The sequence below is a fragment of the Trichosurus vulpecula genome, chromosome 8 (assembly GCF_011100635.1).
Source record: "Trichosurus vulpecula isolate mTriVul1 chromosome 8, mTriVul1.pri, whole genome shotgun sequence".
NCBI lineage: Eukaryota > Metazoa > Chordata > Mammalia > Diprotodontia > Phalangeridae > Trichosurus > Trichosurus vulpecula.
In genome coordinates, this window is record NC_050580.1 from 43,165,070 (window position 1) to 43,168,006 (window position 2,937).

At 37.4% G+C, this 2,937-nt stretch overlaps 1 protein-coding gene across 1 annotated transcript; it reads right to left on the reverse strand.

Moving 5' to 3' along the window:
• Nucleotides 1-2,329: 2,329 nt before the first annotated feature.
• LOC118830307 (60S ribosomal protein L38-like) lies at nucleotides 2,330-2,544 on the reverse strand. Its single transcript, XM_036737239.1, has one exon. The coding sequence runs from the start codon at nucleotides 2,542-2,544 to the stop codon at nucleotides 2,332-2,334; it is 213 nt and encodes a 70-aa protein (XP_036593134.1). The 3' UTR covers nucleotides 2,330-2,331.
• Between the last annotated feature and the right edge of the window lie 393 nt (nucleotides 2,545-2,937).

Here is a 2,937-nt window from a genome sequence, read left to right on the forward strand (position 1 = left end):
AATTGCAAAACCCTCTCTACAGGAATAAATATAGATGTATGTTATTATAAATATCACTTGCTATTAGGATAAGTACTTGGAAAAAAATTTTAACAAGAACTGCCGAGAAAATTGGAGAGCAGTCTGGGAGAAATTATACTTAAGTGATCATCATATTTCATATCACAATAACTTCCAAAAGAACACAAGACAGTTAGAATTAGAACGGGAACAGTTAACTCTGGGTGGGGGGGGGGGGGAATCTTCATAGCAAATTTCTCTGATAAAGATCTGATGTGCAAAATATAGAGAGAATTTATGGAAACATAGAAGAACAGGAGCCATTCCTCAAAAGATAAATAGTCAAATGATGTGAGTAGGCAGCTCTGTAGGAAAGAAATCCAAGCTATCAACAATCATGTTAAAAAATATTCTGTCATTCATAATAAGAGAAATGCATATTAAAACAACTCTAAAATTCCACTTCACACCCATTAGATTGGCAAAGATGACAAAAAAGAAAATCACAATTATTGGAGAAACTATGGGGAAACAGGCACGCTAATGCATCGTCGATGGAACTATAAATTGGTCCAATCATTTTGGAAAACAATTTGGAATTAAATTAAATTAAATTAAAAAGTCACTAAACTATGCTTACCAGTGATAGTACTAACTAGTATATGATAATAGCTAACATTTATATATATGCTTACTTATATGCCAGGCACTGTGCTAAGCACTTCACAATTATAACCTCACTTCATCCTCACAACATCCCTGAGAGGTAGGTGCTATTATTATCCCATTTTACAGGTGAGGAAACTGGGATTATATGATTTGCCACAGAGCTAGTAGATGTCTGAGGCAGAATTTGCACTCAAGTTTTCCTTACTCCGGGCCATGAACTCTGTCCACTGTGCCACCTAGCTGCAAAGCATATACTCCAAAGAAGTCAAAGACAGAGGGAAAGGATATATATATATATATATATATATATATATATATATATATATATATATATATATATATATATATATATATATATATACATATATATATATTTGTAGAAGGATTTTTTTTCATAGCAAAGAACTGGAAACTGAGTGGGGTGCTCATCGACTATAGAATGGCTGAACAAATTGTTGTACATGAATGCAATGGAATATTATTGTGCCATAAGAAATGATAAAAGGGATTGCAAAGAATTCTGGGGAAATTTGTATGAACTGATGCAGAGTGAATAGAATCAGGAGGACAATCGTACAATAACAACGTCATAAAGGAAAACAGCTTTGAAAGATTTAAGACTCTGGCCAATGTAATGGTCAATCTTGGTTCCAGCCTGCTGATGATAAAGCTTGCTTCCCATCTCTTGGTGGAGGGTTGAAGCAAAATGGTAAAAGTAGAGTGAGATGAATGTTTCTAGATACAACCATTTCAGCACAACTTTGTTTTGCTGGACTATACTTTAGTTTTGTGTGGGGAGGGGTAGAAACTGAGGGAGTATACAATAGGAAAAATGATAATTATGATGAAAAGAAAGAAAGAAAGGTCAATGAAACACAAAAAAACAGCAGAGAGGGCTTCAAAAGGGGACACACGTAAGTGGGCCAATGTCAGTGTAACCCTCTGATAGCAAAATTAGCTGTTTTAAGCCTATGGATAATATAACCACTTCTGCTGTTTTAAGGAGTTTATGTTAAATTAATAACAGCATTCCAAGCCCTCAGTTAGGAAAATTTCTAACATTTAAGCAGAAGTTTGGCTCTCTGTCTTAATTTCCACTTATATTTATCTTTTGCTAACCCCTGGCCCCTTTATGTTTAAGGCAAAATTCAGATTACCAAGGAAATTTGGGTAAAGAAGCAGCTGTGTTTGTGCCTACTACAGAGTCTATTGATTATCAGGCACAAGGAAGGGGAAATTGGAAAAAGAACAGCCCTACTCTAGAACTACCATCTATTCTTGAGGAAGCTGGCACAACTGAGGGCATCAGATGGAATCTTTGCTCTGAGATGCGTAGAGCTGATAGTTCTCTCAGACATCTCCCTTCTCTGCCACAGCTCAGTCCTACTTTCTCTTTCTCCCATCTGCTGGTTGCTCTCTGGCTGCCTAGCTTTTCTGGCTCAGCTCTGGATGTTCCCTTCCTCTCCACTGCCAGACCCTGGGAATGTCTCCCGATTCTCCACTCCATTCTTCTTTCAAACAAATTCCTCAAGGGATGACCAAGTCCCCTCACTCAAAAGAAACAGGATCTCTTTGCTCCTAGTCAACACTTTGCCACCTAATAAAAACAAATCCTTTTCTTCCCCCTGCTTGTTAATACAGGTGGAACATTGACTGATTCCTTCACTTCAGCTCCTTCACAGCCAAACCAGGAGGCAGGGACTGTCTAAGTTTCTCTGCCTTCTCTTTGTCTGTGATGACCAATGTGTACAGGTACCTGCTGCATCGAACCTTAAACTTCACGTTGTCCTTGTTTTTCTTGATCTTGACAGATTTGGCATCTTTTCTCCTGGCTGTGAGCAGGAAGTCTTTTATTTCCTCGATTTTGGGGGGCATGGCAGCGGTGGCGGGACTAGGGGCAGCGTGTGTCCCAAGAGGTCGCGCAACTGCCAAGGAGCTGAGGAAGACGGAAAAGCAAAACAAATACTTTTAAATGGGTTCGGGCAGTCAGTGATCAATAAATCTCTACTCTGATATTTGTACTACCACATTGAATTTAATGCATACTAACAGGAAACAAGCTGTACGTAAATATTATATAATTAACGCATAATATATATTAAAAGGAAACAAGCTATATGTAATTATTGTATAATTGATGTATAAAATGTACTAAAAGAAACAAGCTATATACAGTGGATTTTGCAGTTTCACAGACAAGCTCCATTTTCTGGACCTATGTGGTAGTTGTGGATGAATTTCTAGTTCATAAAAAAATCAATTTAAATT